Source organism: Pongo pygmaeus, chromosome 14 (genome assembly GCF_028885625.2).
Source record: "Pongo pygmaeus isolate AG05252 chromosome 14, NHGRI_mPonPyg2-v2.0_pri, whole genome shotgun sequence".
NCBI lineage: Eukaryota > Metazoa > Chordata > Mammalia > Primates > Hominidae > Pongo > Pongo pygmaeus.
The window spans coordinates 110,577,719-110,598,401 of record NC_072387.2 but is presented as its reverse complement, the minus strand read 5'-3'; the positions used below and the strand labels follow the sequence as shown (position 1 = coordinate 110,598,401).

At 44.0% G+C, this 20,683-nt stretch overlaps 1 protein-coding gene across 3 annotated transcripts in view; it reads left to right on the top strand.

Annotated features, from left to right (window-relative positions):
• TMTC4 (transmembrane O-mannosyltransferase targeting cadherins 4) overlaps positions 1-20,683 on the top strand; it is a 71,046-nt gene that overhangs the window by 14,994 nt on the left and 35,369 nt on the right. For all 3 annotated transcript variants that reach the window (XM_063651084.1, XM_054445851.2, XM_063651085.1), the window contains exons 5-6: positions 4,234-4,321; positions 18,420-18,520. In XM_063651084.1, coding sequence (XP_063507154.1) covers positions 4,234-4,321; positions 18,420-18,520 — 189 coding nt within the window. The remainder of the gene's footprint in view (positions 1-4,233; positions 4,322-18,419; positions 18,521-20,683) is intronic.

The following is a 20,683-nucleotide window of genomic DNA, read 5'->3' as shown; positions in this document are numbered from 1 at the left end:
ATGCCACTGCACTCCAGCCTGAGCGACAGAGCAAGACTCTGTCTAAAAAAAAAAACAAAATCCAGCTTTAAAAACATGCAAAGAGTGGAACACCCAAGGAAACGGGTGGCAGGCGAGCTCCTCCCAGGTGTTGACCAACACCGAGGAGCCAGCCCCACTTTCTAGCTGGCTGGGCCAGCAGCCTGAATGATGGCCTTGGGCACAGCAGCCCCAGCCACATTGATCCCTGTGGGATGAGGACAATGGGGATTTGGTTAGTAAACTGCCTCAGTTTACCCCATTTGTCTCAGTGTACATTTATGAAGAGACAGCAATAGCAGTATAGGCCCCTGCAGTTTTTAGTGCCATGAATTCCTTTTTTTTTTTTTTTTTTTTGATACACAGTCTCACTCTGTCACCTGGGCTGGAGTGCGGTGGTACAATCTTGGCTCACTGCAACCCCCACCTCCCAGGTTCAAGTGATTCTCCTACCTCTGCCTCCCAAGTAGCTAGGACTATGGGCGTGCACCACCACACCCGGTTAATTTTTGTATTTTTAGTAGAGATGGGTTTCACCATGATGGACAGGCTGGTGTCGAACTCTTGGCCCCAAGTGATCCACCTGCCTCAGCCTCCCAAAGTGCCGGGATTACAGGTGTGAGCCACTGCCCCTGGCCTAACATGAATTTCTTTATATTGACATTTATATTAATATGTTTTAGGTCTTTACCACTCTCCAGCATTTCACACTGAAAATGATTTTGCCCACTGCAAATAAGCACCTGAATTTTCCAGTCTTCTAGGGTGATCAACATCTAGTGTGCCTGAGATTGAGAGGGTTCTGGGACTGGGGACTTTCCATTTTAAAGCAATGACAGCCAGGCAAATGGGAATGACTTGGGCACCCCACAGTCTTGCCCGCTCCTGGCCTCTGCTTGGTGATGCTGTAATTGCAGTCGGTGTTTTGTGCTCCTCAACTTATGGGAATGTCTCTCTTTTTCTAATGAGCCACCGCACATTGCTCCAAGTGGTTTGTAGACACCCAAACCCTCTGACAGGCCAGTCACCACTGCAGGGAGGTGAGCCTGGGAGGGCCGCACAGCCTGTGGTCTGCTGGTGGCTCTTCAGCTCTGTGTGGCCATTAGCAGGAGGACCCCAGCGCTTCCCTGAGGACAGAAGTGGCTTGTGTGGGCTTTGCTTTTTGTTTTCCTCAAAGTGTTGGGGAAGATTTCACTTTGTCTGAATTCCAACATCAAGGAGAGAAGCTCGGGCCCCCTTAAGAGTTCTGCCTGTGGCCAGGTGTGGTGGTGTGCGCCTGGAGTCCCAGCTACTTGGGAAGCTGAGGCAGGAGGACTGCTCAAGCCCAGGAGTTTGAGGCCACAGTGAGCTATGATCACGCCAGTGCTCTCCAGCCTGGAAAACAGAGTGAGACCCTGTCTCTAGAAGTAAAAAATTAAGCAAAATGTTTAAAAAGAGTTCTGTCTGTCTAATGACCCCAGACTTTAATCCAGAAGGAATCAGGAGGGGAAACCTTCCCCATCCCCCTAATTCCTTTTCATGGCCCCCATACAAATTGTACCTACTGGAGAAACAATGGTGCCGCCTGCTTTTTGGATTCAGAGGGATTGCAGTGATTTCTCCAGAAGACTCTGAGTGTTTCACAGTATTTGTGAGAAAAAAAATAGCCTTTGTGGAAAAGTTTGCATAAAAATACATATTATGCAAATATCAGAAAAGGAAAAGAAAATGTTTTCTTGTTTATGTACATTCTCAAACAGTGATTGGATACAGTCCCTCCTTGGGTAGTTTTTTAACATTCTTTTAGTGAAATCTCTCTTAATTACTATGCCAAAAAATTCATTGTAAATACTAAATGCTCTCTTGCTTTAAAACACTTCCCATACTTTAAAAATTTTGTTTTTCTTTATGTCAAGGAAAATAATGTACATTGCTTAAAGTCGTGGGATGGTCTTCAACAATTAGCAGAAAGAAACATTTCTGTAAAAATAAGCTTTTGATGTTTAAATTTCATTTTTGGTGATTCTTCAAATCTACCCTAGCCACCCAGATAGCAAGTGGTTTAGGCAGCCTGGCCCTCCTGGCCCCTAGCCCTAGTATTTTTCCAAACCACTTGCTTCCCCCTCACTCACCTCACTTCCCCTTGGTCTCTGACACCTGCTCCCCCTGTTTCCTATGACCCTGTTCTCTGTGGTCCCCTTCGGACAGGCTTGTCTGGATTGGCGTTTATCGCTTTCTCTTCTCTAAAGGGTTGGGATTCCAGTCCATCCTGAGGTGCTGTAGATAGTCACAGGTCTGAGACGCTCATCTCCTCTCATGTCCTCCTGGCGTGAGGACCACAGAGCCAGGATGCACCAGCTGCCTCCTCACTCACCCAGGGCTGCAGAGATGATACCTGAGCTTCTGCGTCCTTTGTCCTTTGCCTTTCTGCTACTCCTGTTCATAGACACACCCCATAGGACCCACTGGGGAACTCACAGTGAGCTGCACCCACCCTGTACCAGGCTCTGTTCTGTGTGGCTGCATCTCTGACTATTTTACTGTGTCCCTGATGGAGTGAGTTTCCAGCCCTGAGTATTCCAGAGCGCTCATTGCATATTCATTTCATTCATAAAGCAATTGGATTGTTCCCCTCCAGCATACTGGCATACTTGTTCCAGATCTGTTAAGCCTTTGTTTTGTCCCTGGCTTCCTTCTCGGTAGTGTTTGTGTGTGTGTGGTGTTCGTTGGGTGGATTTATCAGCTTATTCAATTTTCCCATCCATCACCTGACACCACAGGCTGCCACGTACCCACCATCAGGAGGTCACAGTTGCAGTGACGAATGGTCCTCGGTATTTCATGTATAACCGGTGTAGGGGAATCTGCTCCTAAAAGACATCCTGTTTCAGCTATTGACTGCACATGAACTTGAGAATCATATGTAAATATGGTAATTTCATAGTCAGTGTATATTTTCTTATCTTGATTTATAGAAGAGTCCTTTATTCTTCAGCTCATATATCACATTCCCATCCTCTGGGAAGGGATTAACCTACCAGCCTTTAAAGTGATACCTGGACAATCACAGCAGAAGCTTTGGTTCATGTCACATTCAGGTGCCAGTTAGTAAAGAATCCCACCTAAACTAGTCCAGTACCCTTGGGGGAAATTCTGTGTCTTTCATCCCCGTACAACATTGGGAGAACAATTACTGGAATAATCAGCCTGAAGAAAGAAACACATAGTTGATATTGCTTCATTCTCACTGAGGAAAGGAAGGGCAGAGTCACCATGTGGAAAATGTGGGAAATAAATGGCAGAAATTGTATTCTGTTCTCATCCTAATTGTTAATCACTCTTGAAGCATTCGGCTTTCCAGGTTAACCCACTTAATCAGTTTGATCTGAAGGGAAGAAAAAGGAGCAGAGGCAGCTTTGAAGGATTACTCCTGTGTCTTTTTCTATCGGAAGGATGGCTTTTCACACTTCTCTCACACCTTTCTGTCCTTCATGTTTCCAATCACATTTTATTTTTTAAATATCATGTCCTTTGGGCTGATAACATTTCCCAATTGAAAACCCACTTTGTGACCTCAGAAGACTAAGTCTTTGGAGCTCTTGGATATCGTGTGTTAAAGAACACAGCTTTTACGGCACGTGCATATCACCGTCTGTGTCCAGCAGAATAGCTAGCAGCAGGTTCAAACCAATCCAGTGTTCTCTTGAAGCAGTTAAGTCAAGTCCTACATCCAAAAGGGAGGAGAGAGCTGATTGTAAGACAACACCAAGCGCTATTGCACAGCTACATCATGTATTTATTTTAATAGGTGGCAGAGTCTAGGACGTTTCTTGTTTTATATGTCTAAAGAATTTGGTTTTGGCTAGGCACGGTGGCTCACACCTGTAATCCCACCACTTTGAGAAGCAGAGGTGGGTGGATCACTTGAGCCCAGGAGTTCAAGACCAGCCTGGGCAACATGGTGAAACCCCGTCTCTACCAAAAATACAAACATTAACCAGCTGTGGTGGTGTGCGCCTCTGCTCCCAGCTACTCAGGAGGCTGAGATGGGAGAATTGCTTGAGCCCAGGGGGGTTGAGGCTACAGTGAGCCAAGATCACACTGCTGCACTCCAGCCTGGGTGGCAGAGTGAGACCCTGTCACAAAAAAAAAAAAAAAAAAAGTTACGTCTCCTAAGTTTAGGATTTCCTTAAATGTGTTTTATGTAATTCTTTGTTTTCTTCCCCCTTTTTTAAGGTTGCTGGTGTTGTCGGCCGTGCAGACCTCCTGTGTGCCCTGTTCTTCTTGTTATCTTTCCTTGGCTACTGTAAAGCATTTAGAGAAAGTAAGCATTCAGTTTGCCTTCTTAATTTTCCACCTTCTTCATGTTTTTGTCCTGTTGAGCAGTGTCGTAACACATGGGAAAGAATCCATCTATGTGAGTGTGTCACTCTGAGGGGATGTGGGCCAGAGGATGTATAAACTCTCTTTAGATATGTATGTCTATTTGCGCCATTGCTTTTTCTATAATGCAAAGCTCTGACATTGGTGTTCACACTGTGGCGTATCCTGTTAGGTATTGAGACCAAGAGCAGAAGCAGCAGCAGGATTGAGTTTTGCTATTTTATTTCCTGCAAAATTATAGGATTGCGAACGATTCCAGGACACGCTGCCGTGTTTTGATGTTCTAGGTATTTATTGCCCAGCTATCCTTTCATAGCTTCCAAAGGTGGCTTGGAAAGAGCCAGAGAGATTTTTCATACACTGTCCCTCCTTCATCCCATCCTGTCCAGACTGAACCCAGGCTCAGGCCCTGTCTTGGAGCACCTGCGACTGCCCTAAGGCACAGCAGAAAGATGACCCCAGTGGCCCTAGCCTGTGCCAGTGCCCACTCGGGGCATGATTACACCCAACCACGCCCACCCCCTTTTATTATTATTACCTTATTATGCCTGGATAAAACCACCACTTCTTCCCATCGCTCATCGGTTTTCTGATACATTAGAGAGTTTGGGGACAGCTGAGCAGAACACCTTCAAGTATTGAGAATAGTGGTGGTAACTTTTCTTCCTGTAACTTAGCAATAATGCACTTCAGTCTCTTCCTGGGGTAGGGGTCTCCCCACCTATGATGATTATAAATCTCCCAAGAGACACACAGCCGCCAGAGACCTGGCGAGGTTGCATCAGCCGGCCCCATAATGAATTCAGCACCATCGTGTGACTCTTCATGAGACAGTGAATCAGTAACGGGACTGGGAGGGAGGGGTCCCTTCACTACCTCACTGTTAACGTTCACTACAGATAATGGTTCTTCCTTTCCAAAAGTTGGCAATTAAATCTGAATTTACAGATACAGATAACAGTTTATCAGAAATCATATTTTTCCTGAAGAAAATTTAAAATTAGGAGTTGTGGGCCCAGTGCGGTAGCTCACACCTGTAATCCCAGCACTTTGGGAGGCCAAGGTGAGCAGATCACTTGAGGTCAGGAGTTTGAGACCAGCATAGCCAACGTAGTGAAACCCCATCTCTACTAAAAGTACAAAAATTAGCCAGGCATGGTGGCGTGTGCCTGTAGTTCCAGCTACTCGGGAGGCTGAGGCAGGAGAATCGCTTGAACCCGGGAGACAGAGGTTGCAGTGAGCTGAGATTGCGCCACTGCACTCCAGCCTGGGTGACAGAGTGAGACTCCGTCTCAAAAAAAAAAAAAGGAGTTGTGGCTTTTCTCAAAGACAACTCTAAAGTTTCTGAAAGTGCCATTTTATTGATTTTAACATAATTTTAACATATCCTCCCTTAAAGTCACTACTCCCTGTTCTGAATGGATTTCAAAGACATCAGAGTGATTTTTGAGGAAAGTACTAAACCGTGATAGATTTAACGTGTGGGGGACATCATTTAGGAGATATGATAGAACCTGTCACTACTTCTAAAGATTGCTCTTGTGAAATAATGAAAAAGCTATTATGATATTAAACACTCTTCCATCAGATGAACAGGTACATGTATTGGCCTCCTTTAATGGCGTATTCTCACAGAAAAGTGAAAAGGCTAGACATTTTATATTCTTTTTCTGGAACCTTTTACTAACCTTTTCTCTGTTTTAATTCACAAATTTGTATATTAATATATATTACATATATATTTTTGATACATTTGTAAATTATAAAATTATTTCCAAATATCCATACAAAAGATACTTTTTTAATAAAGCTTTTGGCAAGAAACCAACACCGAAGTTAAAGGTACTTAAATGTGTGATGGGTGTTCCATTAGTTAACACTTTGACTTATGAGAAATAGGCAAAGTATATTTCAATACTGACATAAATATATTAACTGTAAGTACCAGTGTGACCTTTCTTTTTTGTCCAGTAACATTCTTTTAGCATTTATAATGTTTATTTTAAAATTGGAAAGAAATTATGAGGTCTTTAATGTTAAGTTTGTAGATGTTTTTGAGAATGTTAACCTGGGCATTTTTGCATTTGCAAACCAATAGCAGTGGTAGATGTGGCTTCCATAGAAACCTTTTTAAGATGACTAGATTTTGACTTGGTTGAAGTTACTTGGGGCAGTTAAAAGACAGATAGGTGGACTGGGAAGCCTTTGAAGAATGCTTTCTGTTGACCTCTTTTCTACAAGCTGCCCCGTCTTCATGGGATCTGTTCTCTTGTTAACATGAATTCTCTTGAGGAAAAGGAAAGCGTTAATTTAAATGGAGCCGATGGAGTCACCTCCAGAGCGGTCTCTGGGCCTTTGCAGGCACCAACAGCTTCTTTAGTCTTTGGAAAGTACACAACTACAGTAGTTTGCATCTTATGCTCATCCAGACTTTGGTGTCTTGACCCTGAAACTGATTGTTGGTCATGGCTTTTGTGTCCTTCCTGTCCCCTCATGGTGTCCACCTGCCCTGGCAGGCTTTGAGTTACGGATCATCACAGTTTTTCTCGGCAGTGTAAAGTGGAGGGTTTAAAACACCCATCCTCGAGCTGCAGTTCCCATCATTTGGAATTGGCTTTCACTGCTATTTTCCATTCCCACTCATCGCTTCCAGATTTCCGACAGAATGATTGGATTCTGCCTCAATTCCATCGCAGGCCTGGAGGCGCAGAGCCACGTGGATTCTTGAGAGAGGGCCTTAGACACACTGTGACCAGCTTACCTGGGGGAGTCCCCTGTGTCCCACATGTGAACAGGTCTCTGACCCCTCCCCAACAAGGTGCTGTGCCCTGAGACCTACCCTCTGTCACTTCAGGACCTCAGGACTGGATGCCTATCCCCGTCCACCTCGTTCCCTGGCCCGGCGACATCAGAACAGCCCCTCACGCTGCCCGCCCATCTCTCCCCTCCTCCTCACAACTCCCAAAATTCCCTTTGTCTGAGCAACCCCAGAACCGGGGCTAATGAAGTCTGGTGGAGCCTCTCCTAGTCTCTTAGCAGAAGCACTGTTTTTAGCAACTTTTCTGTTTCTGATTTTCCATACTCCTTTTTAAACATGCAAAGAATAGAATGTGCTTCTTTGTTGATAGATTACAACTCTTTGGAATAATCCTTGAATATCATGTTAATGATCAGTTCAGTTCGTAGGGTGCTTAAGAGTCTTTTTTAGGAGGAGAAAACTTGCTGCAAATTAATAATACCTTTACAGAGAAGAAGCAGTAAGAGCCCCATATGCAAAAATAATTCTGGTTAAGGTGTTCATGAAAAGCCATGGGTTTCTGATTCTGTTCTAAAATAGTATAAAGGTTTATTGATTTTAGTCATTCATTCCATCACCAATAGTTAATCAAATTTTAAGGGCATTTCTTGTACCAGGTCAGGTTTCCGGTGCTGGGGATACAAAGACTAGAACAACAAAGTTCATGCCCCTGAGGGGCTTACCGTAACTCCAGTTTCTTTTGATTAAAATAAAGCTTCCACGATTCAGAATGCCTACAGAGCAGAATATTCTGGTTCTCCTTCCTTTCCTGTTGACTTTTTCCTTCCTGTACCCCTCATAGCAGGCACTCAGTAAGGATCCTTTCTTCTCATGTGTGTTTATGCAGAATGGGAGGCCGTGGCCTTTGTTCTACTTACTTCCTTCATCTTCTATTAAATTTCCTTCAATACAGCAAAGCAGAGCTCTTGATCCTAATGAAAATTCAGGTGTATATATATTTTCATTTGGATCAAGAGCTCTGTTCACTTGGAGTTTGAGATATCTTAAACAGTCGCATGTTTATTTATTTATTTATTTCGAGACCAAGTCTCGCTTTGTTGCCCAGGCTGGAGTGCAGTGGTACAATCTCAGGTCACTGCAACCTCTGCCTCCCAGGTTCAAGTGATTCTCCTGCCTCAGCCTCCCAAGTAGCTGGGACTACAGTCACCCGCCACCACGCCCAGCTAATTTTTGTGTTTTTAGTAGAGACAGGGTTTCGCCACATTGGCCAGGCTGGTCTTGAACTCCTGACCTCAAGTGATCCCTCCACCTCGGCCTCCCAAAGTGCTGGGATTACAGGCTGAGCCACCGTGCCCAGCACTGGTTTTTTTGTTTGTTTGTTTTTGTTGTTGTTGTTGTTGTTTGAGATGGAGTTTTGCTCTTGTCACCCAGACTGGAATGCGGTGGCACGATCTTGGCTCACTGCAACCTCCACCTCCCAGGTTCAAGCAATTCTCCTGTCTCAGCCTCCAGCCATGTTTTTATTTTACCCTATCTAGTCAGTACAAATTGTACAAAAAGCCGAGTGGTAAACACATGTATTTATTGTCATTGCAGTGGTGATTTCTTGTTCCAAGTGCCCATGTCTATAAATGTTCAGCAGAGAATAAAAACTAACTCTTTGGTGGTAGACAAGTCATTTTTTATTGAGATACAAATAATAATGCTATTTAATGTTTAAATTTCAGGTTTAAAGTAACCCTGGTCTTTGTACTTTTGGGATCTGAACATAAATTCAAAGAAAGGCCTAATATCAGAGGAACCAATTTAATATTATAAGGGAACAAAAAATTAAGTACTCTGAAATTAATGATTCAACTAGTTAATAAGTTCTTTCAGAGAATACTTTTTTTGGTAACATCATTAACTTTTTTTATGGATGAGACGTCTTTATTATAAAGCTCTGGACGATTTTTAACTGCTTGAGTTTATTCTGTTCTAACCTCTGGAATCCTAGTATTTTCAGAAAATGAAAAACGTATTCACATAACATTTCTGGGGCTCTGCCTTTTTTTTTTTTTTTTTTTTTTGGTGCATAAATAGAATGTCTAGCAAGATCTTTGCAACAGAATTTTTTAAAAGTAGATGTCCTTATAAAGGAAGCATACATTTTCTTTAAAAAAACAAACAAACGAAAAACACTAGTGAGATGAAATCAATGGCACACTGGGTATTACTTCTGAATGCCCAAAACAAAAAGTGTTATTCTTAAAATGAGGCATCTTGTATTTACATCTCTCTTAAAGCCTGGTATTTCAGATTGGAAACAGATCATCTCTGCACATTAAACTCGCCAGAATAGCCAAAACAATTTCGTTTCTAAACTGATACCTTAAAATACTTGTCTCATGGGAGTTAAGACCAAAAGAAGAAATTTAGTCTCATTTATCGTGGGGAGAAGAGAGTCTTTTCCAGAGGGGGATGGATTTTCTATATACCTAGAACAACCATTTTAAGTTCTAAATTCTTATTCATAGTATCAAAGGCAGGATCTCAAATCTCCATTGTTCTTAAGCTGTATAGCTCCCCTTAAGCTGTGTAGTTCTATAGCTGTATAGTTCACCTTAAGCTGTATAGTTCAGGCACTAAAATGGGATAACTCTTATTCTTGGGATATCATTGCCTCGTATTTTCATTCTGATTAAAGACACCTGTTTTTCTTTGACTTAGAATCACACTGCTTATAAAATAGGGCAGTTGGCTAACTCATGTCCGATAGGACGCTTGGTTTTCAATTTGGGGCCATTGCTGACTGCATTCTGACTGTGGGAGTCATGCAGATTCTCTTTTCCCCATTTCTTTGGTTGCTTCATTGCTTGATTTTCCCCCAAATGGACCCGTGTTTTAGAGCAGCAAGCCTGACTTCTTTCATTCTGTGCATAGAAGCACGGCCTGGTCGTTCCAGCTTTTGGAACGCGAATCTGATGCTCATTGTGTTGCTCTGGCAGAGAGAGAGTCGCGGCCACCTGTCGGGGTGGCGTGGTTCCCACACACAACATGACGTGCCAGTTTCGAGCAGTGGAGATGCCAGGCATAGAGTGGTGAAGAGGGGTAACTTGTATAATGTGATGCTTTTTCTGAAAGGAGATCTTCCCACTGGAAAGGAGTGCCAAATCCGAGGCACATGCTTCATTAAATGGATCACATCTGCTGGCACTTGTGGGTGTTAGCACTGACAAGTGTCTTTCTGTCATTGCATTTTTTTCCCTGTGCTCCCTTCACTCCATTAGCCTTTGCCTCCATTTACCTAAGTGAATGAATTCTCTTAGATGCTAGAGACAATATACTGAAACGAGAAGAACATTGCCTAGGCACGTCTCTAGTCAATTCTGGATCATAAACTATTGATGTTTGCTAATGTTGCATAATTATCCTAGAGCAAGTTGTCTTCTTAAAAGATGAGAGAGGCAGCGTGGTGTCCAAATGGTTTTTGTGTTTTTTTTCCCATCCTCTCCTGGGTCATTGGTGTTTAAAATGTAACAGTCTTGATGGAGAGGAGACGGAGAATGCTGGGGAAGGGTGATGTCCTCAGATGCTTACATAGAGCCATGCACAAGTTAGAATTTTAAATCTGGGGAAGATTTTTCTGAATAAAAATATTTATAAGTGCAGCTGTGCTGGAGGTGACATCTGCCACTCAGAATTTATTTGTACTGTTTTTAACAGTTACTTCTAAATTTAAAATGAAAATAATTGCTTTTCTCCATGGTTTTTAAATATTTCTCAAGTAATTTTATTTATTTGTTTATTTATTTATTTATTTATTTATTTATTTTGAAGAAGAATATCTTAATGATGGCGATTCTTCCAGTGTGAAGGGGTTGAAAGACTAAATTAAAAGTGAAAAAGACCTGAATTCTGGCAGTATTTGTCCACACTGAGCAAATGATTAACTCTTGGGTATTAAATTACATCTCATAATTGCAAGAAAAATGTAATATAGTAAGACTCTGATAGACATAGAAATAAATGAAACTATTTATTGATTCAACAGATGTTTATCAAGTGCCCACTATATGCAAGGTGGCCTACTATTACCTGTCTCAATTGTCTTATTAAAATGCTCACACTTGGAAATAAAATAATGGTTTGCATTTGTTACTGTGTAAGAACATAGCCACAAAAGCAGAGTCTAAATTCCTCTAGAATGTATGTTGATAATTATTAGCATTAGTCACCTTCACAAACTAAGGCTTGAAATAAATCTTAATTTGGGGAATTATGTGGGCAAAAGTTTGATGGAGCAGGTCATATTTCCAGAAGTCCACTAGTCTGGGCCATCTAAACACTTAGAGCTAGTTTTTCACTTGAATTTTTGTAAGGCCTTTTTTGTTCACCTCCAGAACTGGAAACATTTTGTCAACGCTGTATGGGCTGGCCTTGGTTTATCATTCCTGCACATATATAGTGCATATATATAAAGAGGACCCCTTTCATTTATATGAAATGGTTTTAAAATATTAAATTAAGCTTTCCAATTTAGATTCTGGGAAACTCAAAGTGTGTGTGCATGCTTAGTCTTATGACTCTGGATAAAATATTGAGTGGCAGCCGGGCACAGTGGCTCATACCTGTAATCCCAGCACTTGGGAGGTCAAGGCGGGAGGATCACTTGAGCACAAGAGTTTGAGACCAGCTTGGGCAATATAGTGAGACCCCCTTTCTCGACAAAAATAAAAATTTTTAAAAATCAGCCAGGCCTGGTGGCATGTGCCTGTGGTCCCAGCTACTCAGGAGGCAGAGGCCGGAGGATTGCTTGAGCCTGGGAGGTCAAGGCTCCAGTAAGTCGTGATCACGCTGCTGTACTCCAGCCTGGGCAAAAGAATGAGACCTTGTCTCAAAACAAAAATATACCAAAAATTGTTGAGTGACTAATCTGGTAGGGATTGGAGAAAGAGTTGGCTTTAAATAGGCAAACTCATTTCCTATTTTCTGAGTTTTCAAGGACAGAGCTGGATACAAACATAGCAATGTGCACATTATGTCATCTGTGAGCTGGATCTTTGATCACATGGTCTAGACACTGCCATGCAATCGAAATACAACAGGAGCCATATATGGCATTGAAAACTTTGAGGTAGCCACGTTATAAAAAGAAACAGGTGAGATGGATTTTAATAATATATTTTATTTGCCTTGATATATCAAAATTATAATTCCAATATGTAATCAATATAAAAATATGAAAATGTTCACATTTTTTTTTCATGCTAAGCTTCCAAAATCGGGTGTGTATTCCACACTAACAATACATCCCACCTGGGGCTAGATACATTTCAAGCACTCGTTAGCTATAATGATTACTTTCTTGGATAGTGGTGGGTCTAGAATATAGTGCTCACTAGGTTTATCTCTGACCATTGAGCTTTTGCCTTTGATCTGAAATTGCCACAGTTTTGAGAAGTGATACTTAATATTTAATAATTGCTGAGACTGAAGACACTTCTTCAGCAAAGAAACATTGCCTTCATCTTTCATATCTTTTCATGCTGGGTGTGTTTGAAGCAAAATCGGAAGTCTAAGGAAAAAGAGTAGGACTCTTCTGTCAGAATTGCGATAGAGGATGGGAGAAGTGGAGTTTAGAGTTTGAGAATGTGGTGAAATTATGAGGTGAAATTAGGGAGAAGGTTATCAGTAAACCTGAAGGCTGTGTTTTCTAGTTGTTATTTTTCTGTTTTCAACTAAGTCTCTGGTTTAACCTTGTAAGGAGAAAGCCATTTTAAATTCTAGGTAAGAGGACTACCTAGAATTCTTATCTGGAGGAATTCTAGAGGAGCCCATCACTTTCGTGTATGTGTCATAATTTAGCTTTGTGTTAATAGAGTGCTTTGAAGAGCTGTCTTTTGGGCATTTTTAATGAAGGAACTGGGAATATTTTTCTTTTCAAAGTCCATGGGGAAAAATTAATCTATGTTACAGTCAAGTAAAATACAAGATAATTCCTTTTTTCTAGGCAGAAATGTAAAATCAAGGAGCTTGCTTTTGAAATTAAGAACAGAGACTATTACATTGGGGAGTGTATTATGTTTAGTTGAGAAGTACCAACACAAATTCTGAGAGTGAAAGAAGCCTACAAAAACCAAATTCAGTTAACAGTTTGGTGGGATGGGGTGGGGTGGAGGGTGTCCATTTGGTTTCTAGTGAGCTATGGAGCTGAGCACCTAGTCAACTTGAAAACAATGGATGGAGCCCGGCCATGGCACCATCTCCTCATGCTGGGTCTAGAGTGGCTGGCAGGGGCCAGAGATCTCTTGCTCTGTTTATCTCTGGATGAGATCAATTAATCAGGTCGTTTATAATTAAAGGTTTTGTTTACAAATAAACTGCTAATAGGAGAAAATCCTAAAGGTAGTTTGACCCAGACTCAGGAAAATGTTGTCATGGGAAGAGAGGCTGTACCCTGAGACTGAGTGTACAAAGCCACCCATCTCTCATGACGTGGCGGAAGGCCCGGACTTCTCCGAGGCTCTGGCATGGACTTGTAAGCTGGACGCTCTGCTCTCTCCCTAAAGCTTGTGGCCCTTTCCCCAAATCATAGCCTAAAAGAATTCATCAATCTGTTAGTTTTCGGGTTATTTCAGCCGTAATTTTTTTTAAAGCTTTAGTGCCTGCCAGTACTTACCTGCTGATGAGTGCTAGCAAATGCCCACATGAAACAATAAATACGTTAAGTGCTCAAATTGGAATTACGTGTAATTTGACAGGGTTTTGTTGTGGTGGTGGCTCCTTATTGTGATCTTTTGGTATTAGATACATAGAAAGTAATTAATTTCTGCAAGTAAAATGATCCTTAGTTTGCTTGATGGGTCTAAGTATACTGATGTGTAATGGTTTTCAGTAGAGGGAGCCTGACTTCTGGGCTCCATGCCTCCTGAACAACTTGGAGGAGCGCTGCCCAAGGGCATAGCTAAGACCTGAAGTTTAGGGAGACAGGCTTGGGCTCAGCATTTAGAATAATCTAACAACCCAGAGTTTAAAAATGAAACGGGTTGTGGTTTGAAAATTAATCCCCACCAGTGAAGTTACTCAAGTCAAGGCCAGGTGGCCCCCTGCTGGAAGCATCTTGGAAGGGATTCCAGCATTTCCATCCTTGCAGGAGAGATGATGCACAGCCTTTAAGAAGCAGTGTTGACACCTGTGGTTCCATGATTTGTCGGGAGCACAAAGCTTATTGCATCCCTTTTGATAGACAGTAGATAGTCACTTCACTCACTGAACATGTACTGCCCTTCCAGCGTCAGTTGTGCCTGCTGATTCAGTCAAAACAATTTTTAGTTGCTCCTACGAGCCAGGCATGGTGCCAGCCGTCCAGCTGTGAGCAGGCTTACTCTCAGGGGGGTGTACCCTGCTTTTAGGGAGCATCAGAGCCACCTGGAAAGCTTGTTAAAGGCCGATTACTGGTTCCCATCCTCAATTTCTGATTCATCAGATCTCAGTGGGGCCTGAGTCTAGTAAGATCTAGGTGCAGGTTCATGGACCACACACCTGTGAGTAGCACTGGTTTAGGGCAATGGTTCTTAACTGGGAGTGATTTCCTACCCTCCCCACGCCCCTACTGACATCTGGCAATATCTGTGACATTTTTTATTGTCACCACTGAGGGGAGCGGTGGGGGGTGGTGCTACTGGCCTCTGATGAGTAGAAGCTGAGGGTACTGCTAAACATCCTGTGATTCACAGGGCAACCCCCATCCAAAAAAAGTAAGCAGTCCACATGTGATTAGTGCCTAGGTGGACAGACCCTCAACTTGGGAATGACAGAAAATCAAGTGCTTGTGATAAACTCTGTGAGGAATGTTGTGATAGACTGTGATCAGGGCAGTTTAGAGCACTACAGCTGGGCCTAACCTGAAATCTACAGGGGCAGTCAGGGACATGGAGAGGTGAACGGGGCTCACCTCACTGGGGCAGTCAGGGACTTGGAGAGGTGAAGGGGGCTTACCTGCTCACAGGGGCAGTCAGGGACTTGGAGAGGTGAACCGGGCTTACCTGCTCACAGGGGGCTCACCTGCTCACAGGGGCAGTCAGGGACATGGAGAGGTGAACCGGGCTTACCTGCTCACAGGGGGCTCACCTGCTCACAGGGGCAGTCAGGTGTGCATACAGCAGGGGTGTTTGCTCTTTTAACTGTGGAAGGAAACAAGTGAATTGCAGAGAGACCTGCCTGAGAGGGCGGGGTTTGGCTTTTCACAGCATAAGTGATATTTAACAGCTTTATTGATTGGGTAGGACTCTGCCAGGACTGTTCTGCCCCAACGGAACTCAGTAAGCACACCCAGGTGAGAACCTGCAAGTGGGCAATGGGCCTGGAGTGAGTGTGTATGCTGGGAGGGGCTGGAGAGGGCCCGCGGTAGCCACTTCAGCAAGGCCTTTAAAGCCACGGTCAGAAGAGGAACCATTATCCTGAAGGCAAAAGAGATAATTGGAAGGCGTAAAACAAGAATGTTCAGGCCTGGCGCAGTGGCTCACACCTGTAATCCCAGCACTTTGGGAGGCCGAGGCGGGTGGATCACAAGGTCAGGAGTTCAGGACTAGACTGGCCAACATGGTGAAACCCCATCTCTACTAAAAATACAAAAATTAGCTGGGCATGGTAGCATACACCTGTAGTCCCAGCTACTCAGGAGACTGAGGCAGGAAAGTTTCTTGAATCCAGGAGGCGGAGGTTGCAGTGAGCCGAGATCGCACCATTGCACTCTAGCCTGGGTGACAGAGCAATATTCCATCTCAAAAAAAAAAAGTATGTTCGTTGTGTTTTATGAGACAATGGGATCTCAGTTAACGAGGCTTTCCTGTCCATCAGTTGGCCTTGTGAAAAGCTTTAAAGTGCCTCAGCTATAATAGCCAAGTCAACTTTTTGTATGATAGCTATTCCATTTGTTTGTATTTTAAATATAGAAATTTGATACACAGAGATTCTCTCCCCAAAAAGCTGAAAGGGCCAGACTTTCTGCTGCCGCTGGAGCCTGTGTGGGAGTGAGGAGGCTGTCCTAGCAGCCCAGCTGTATAGCTGGTCCTGCAAGCTGCGAGTGTTGGGCACATCAGGAGTTAGTCCTGCTCATGGTTCATTGAGAGCCGGGGGCCCAGCTGGGGACAGGCCTTCTCATCTTGACAGGGTCTCAACCCCAGTGTAGAGCATTTGAGGTTAAGAGCGCCTCCTGGCCGGGCGCGATAACTAACACCTGTAATCCCAGCACTTTGGGAGGCCAAGGTAGGCGGATCACGAGGTCAGGAGATTGAGACCATCCTGGCTAACACGGTGAAACCCCATCTCTACTAAAAATACAAAAAATTAGCTGGGCATGGTGGCGGGCGCCTGTAGCACCAGCTACTCGGGAGCCTGAGGCAGGAGAATGGTGAACCCAGGAGGCGGAGCTTGCAGTGACCCGAGATCGTGCCACTGCACTCCAGCCTGGGCGACAGAGCAAGCCTCCGTCTCAAAAAAAAAAAAAAAAAGGGCACTTCCCACCCCCAGGCCAGAACGCACTGGCTGTTTTCAGGATAGGAAGGCCTTCCATCCTGGGGTGTTGCTGGTTCTATCTCAAGTATTCACAAGTGTTTTTCTGTCCCTCCGTGCAGGGTCTGTAGGACACACACAAACACTTGTTAATTTCCCCAGCAGGCAGTTTAATGAGAGTCACGGTGTATTTGTTACACTATCCAGTTGTCTGGCACATTTTGTGGCACAGTGGCTGATCAGCCACCCCCTTGACTACTGCATCAAAGCCCCATTGGAAATTCCATCTCTCTCTAAGCTGACCAGGTTTGGCTGACCCAAGTGCCACAAACATTAATTAAATGATTTCTGTAGTCCCAGCATTATACCAAGTGATTTTTAACATGCTTAGTTTTTAACGTAGTTTTTTAATACACGCACATGGTTAAAATAATGTAAAGAGTGCTGAAGGTTATATAATGAAAAGTAAGACTAAAAGTAAGACTTCCTCCCTCCCCTACCCCAATTCTTCATTTTAGAACTTCTCAGAAACTAGTCAATTTCTTACGTGTTGTCATAGAGATATATTTTGCATTTGCAAGCATTCTTTATGAGTTTTTAACACAAATGGCCAGGTGTTCCTATGTAATTTTTTCCTTTCGAATATATCCTGAGGTCGGTAACGTTGCCCCCACGTTATAGGTGAGTTCCTTGAGACTGTGAAAGTCACTTGCTCAGTGTCACTCAGTGAGTGGCAGAGCTGGCATTCAGATGCTTACATAGAGCTGTAGGCACTCAGACCGGGAGTTCCAGTTGTGAGTGGAATTGAACCGAGTAATGCCAGGCGAGCTAACAATTGGATTCTCCAAGAAGGTTCGCTTTTGTCCCACTTGATACTGACCTCTTTTTTATATGTTGGCTTATCCATTTAGATGAAGAGTGAGGACTTCACAATGGAGAGGAGTATCCATGCAGCTTCCCTCTCCTCCCTAGCAGTTTAGTTCTGGCCCCCAAATTGCACACACCACCGACGAGATAGTGTACAGCCAGACCCTACTCGCAGAAGGCCACTTAGGGACCAGTGGTGGTTACTGGAGCTGCTGCCCACCCGAGCTTCTTACAGTGTTCACACATCTGGGGATGTTTTGGCTTCTTGTTGGTGCTCAAGCCCCCGTGCAGATTGGCAGCCCAGCCTGGTCCATGTCTTTACCTGCCCCAGGTGCTAGGTAGGTGCCTGCTCTGTCAGTAGCCGTGTATCCTTTGGTAGGGGTTGGAGCTGTTCTACACAGGGAGCAGAGCAGACCCATCCTAAGCCACCTGGTGTCCAGAGGGCCCAAACTGCTATTCCAGGAGTAGTGGAGATTCTCAGAGGCATTCCCAGCAGCTCCATCATGGCAGCAGCAGTGACCATTGGGGTCATCTTGAAACTAGATGGACTGTTTGCAGTCTCAGTGGGAGTTCTCAAAAAGACTCATCAGAATGGTCTAGCAGGTGATTGGTAGGTTGGGAAGAAGGTACCTGCTGCGTGGGGACTCTGGCATGAGGCATCTTTGTGGCCAGGGCTTCATGACAGTGTCTCCCAAAGGCCCTGGGCACTTTCTCAGGAGAGCCTTGAGAGGAGACATATGTACCATTTAAAAGGTATTGTCTAATGCACACTTGCCCACAGAGAAGTGCTGTCTGAAGCCCAAACTCTGTTTTTAAGTTATGGTTGTTTAAGGTATTTGCTTAAAATTTTAGTTCCTGATGCTAAAAAACTGAGCTGCATTCCATGACTTTTGCACTGATCATTTCTCTTAATTGGCAGGTAACAAGGAGGGAGCGCATTCTTCCACCTTCTGGGTGCTGCTGAGTATCTTTCTGGGAGCAGTGGCCATGCTGTGCAAAGAGCAAGGGATCACCGTGCTGGTGAGAGCCGCAACATGGCCGGGGCCTGCTTTTTCTGTGTGTCCTTTTCCCTCCTATAAAGACATCTGGGGCTGGCCCTGCCTCTGTGGCGTTCTCCACCCCTGCCTCCCATTGCTGGCCTGAGGTGATAGACCTTTCTGGACAAATGACTTTTGCTGTCACAATTCTGGCATTGCAGATGGAGAGTTGACTGACTTCCTTGACAGTCATGTGCATCTGGGGAGAAATGATGAATGAGAAGTTCTTAGGGAGCCGTGATGAGTGCTCTTGAGAGGCCCTGTAGAAAAAGATAAAAGAATGGTTAGAGTTTTCTGGGATGCTTGTATATATTTCAGCAGTCCTAGATCACCTAGGACTGACCCCATCAATGGTTTTGATCCTGGATCTAGAAAGGCTGGTGGATAGTTTAGAAATGAAGGAACAGGGCTGGGCGCCATGGGTCACACTTGTAATCCCAGCACTTTGGGAGGCCAAGGCGGGCAAATCACCTGAGGTCGGGAGTTCGAGACCAGCCTGACCAACATGGAGAAACCCCTTCTCTACTACAAATATGAAATTAGCCAGGCACGGTGGCGCATGCCTATAATCCCAGCTACTCAGGAGGTTGAGGCAGGAGAATCGCTTGAACCCAGGAGGCGGAGGTGGCAGTAACCTGAGATCGCGCCATTGCACTCTAGCCTAGACAACAACAGCGAAACTACATCTCAAAAAAAGAAAAAAGAAAGAAAGAAAGAAAAGATGAAGGAACAGGAGTTCTGCAGCCACTCAAAGCCTCATTCACACACACATTCTGTCCCTCTTCTCGTCATTCCCCCACCCCCAGCAGTTACCTATGGTTATAGTTAATCACAACGCAAGTGCAACTTCAAGCAATGCTGGAACCAAAGTGTTCCACGGTCACAAATGTTTGACCTGAAATTACAAGATTACTAACTAGTCTAGTATTTAAAGGAGAATCTGGAATGGTACTAATGTTTCTAGTGGGACTTTGTTCTCAGAGGACTCTTTTTATGCCAGATGTGCCGGGTAATCACGTGTTTTAACTTCCAGCCCTTGAAGTCTCTGTGTGTGTAATATGGTGCATACACTGTATTCTCTTGGGATACATTGTTTTCCTGGAAAGAACCTATACCTCGGCTTCCACCGGCAGTGTCAGGGGGGTGGGGGGAGGGCTGTCTGAAGCTGAAAGACATCTACCTTTTCAGTCTGATCTGAGTAGATGCTAGGATTAAAGACCCAGGAAAGGAAAGGAGAGGTGTTGAAATCCATTTTTCTTTTTCTCCATCCTAACCAGTTTGCTGCTTTATATTATTAGAAGAAAATATAGAAATTAAGGTTGTGAACAGAGGTAGAGAAATGGAAAGATGTGGAATTTTTTTCCTTTTTTTGTTTTTTTTTGAGACAGAGTCTTGCTCTGTCACCCTGGCTGGAGGGCAGTGGCATGTTTATAGCTCACTGCAGCCTCAACGATCCTCCCACCTCAGCCTCCCAAGTAGCTGGCATACTGTAGGTGTGTGCCACCACTCCGGCTAATTTTCTACAATTTTTTGTGGAGATGGGGTCTCCCTGTGTTGGCCAGGCTGGTCTCAAACTCCTAGCCTTGGGATTACAGGCATGAGCCATCACGCCTGGCCAAGTTGTGGGATTAGAATGATCATATAGAAATAGCTTGGAAAGGAAAGAACAATTAAAGCTGTTTGGGGCTTGATACAAGTCAAGGCAAAAATTAGTGGTTTTATTAGGTTGTATCTATTAAGATTAAGCTAGCAAGGAGATGGTATAGGGAGAATTACCATGGAAAGATACTTGAATTTCATGAGTTAATTTTTTTTTAATTTGCTCTAAAACAGTGTTTCTCAACCTTGGCACTATCAATGTTTTACAGCAGACAGTTCTTTCTTGTGGGGGCTGTTCTGGGTTTGTGGGATGTTTAGCGGCATCCCTGGCCTCTACCTACTAGATGCCAATGGGACCTCTCAGTTGTGACAACCTAAAATGTCTCCAGACAGTGCCAAACACCCCCTGGGGGGCAAAATTGTCCCTGAGAACCGCTGGTTTTAGAACCTTTCCCTAATATGAAATGTGGTTTGAGGACCAGGAGCATCAGCAATATCTGGGAGAGTGTTAGGAATTCAGGATCCCAGGCCCCACCCACTCCCCAGG